Here is a 329-nt window from a genome sequence, read left to right as displayed (position 1 = left end):
GAAGCCTGGTATGGTCGTCACCTTTGGACCTACCGGTCTGACCACTGAAGTAAAGTCTGTTGAGATGCACCATGAGGCTCTCCAGGAAGCCCTTCCTGGTGACAATGTGGGGTTTAATGTGAAGAATGTTGCCGTGAAAGATCTCAAGCGTGGTTTTGTTGCCTCAAACTCCAAGGATGATCCTGCCAGGGAAGCTGCCAACTTCACTTCCCAGGTCATCATAATGAACCACCCCGGTCAGATCGGCAATGGCTACGCTCCAGTGCTCGACTGCCACACTTCCCACATTGCTGTAAAATTTGCCGAAATCCTGACCAAGATTGACAGAC

The 329-nt window shown here is 50.8% G+C and overlaps 1 protein-coding gene across 1 annotated transcript; it reads left to right on the top strand.

Moving 5' to 3' along the window:
- Nucleotides 1–6: 6 nt before the first annotated feature.
- Nucleotides 7–326, top strand: LOC114578471 (elongation factor 1-alpha-like; the record flags this gene model as incomplete). The annotated part of the gene is made up of 1 exon (XM_028691673.1): nucleotides 7–326. A coding segment is annotated over exon 1 (316 nt), but the record flags the coding sequence as incomplete, so codon positions are not given.
- Between the last annotated feature and the right edge of the window lie 3 nt (nucleotides 327–329).

The sequence above is a fragment of the Dendrobium catenatum genome, unplaced genomic scaffold (assembly GCF_001605985.2).
Source record: "Dendrobium catenatum unplaced genomic scaffold, ASM160598v2 original_scaffold_44286, whole genome shotgun sequence".
NCBI lineage: Eukaryota > Viridiplantae > Streptophyta > Magnoliopsida > Asparagales > Orchidaceae > Dendrobium > Dendrobium catenatum.
Note: the sequence above shows the minus strand (reverse complement) of the source record. Positions and strands in the feature narration are given on the sequence as shown.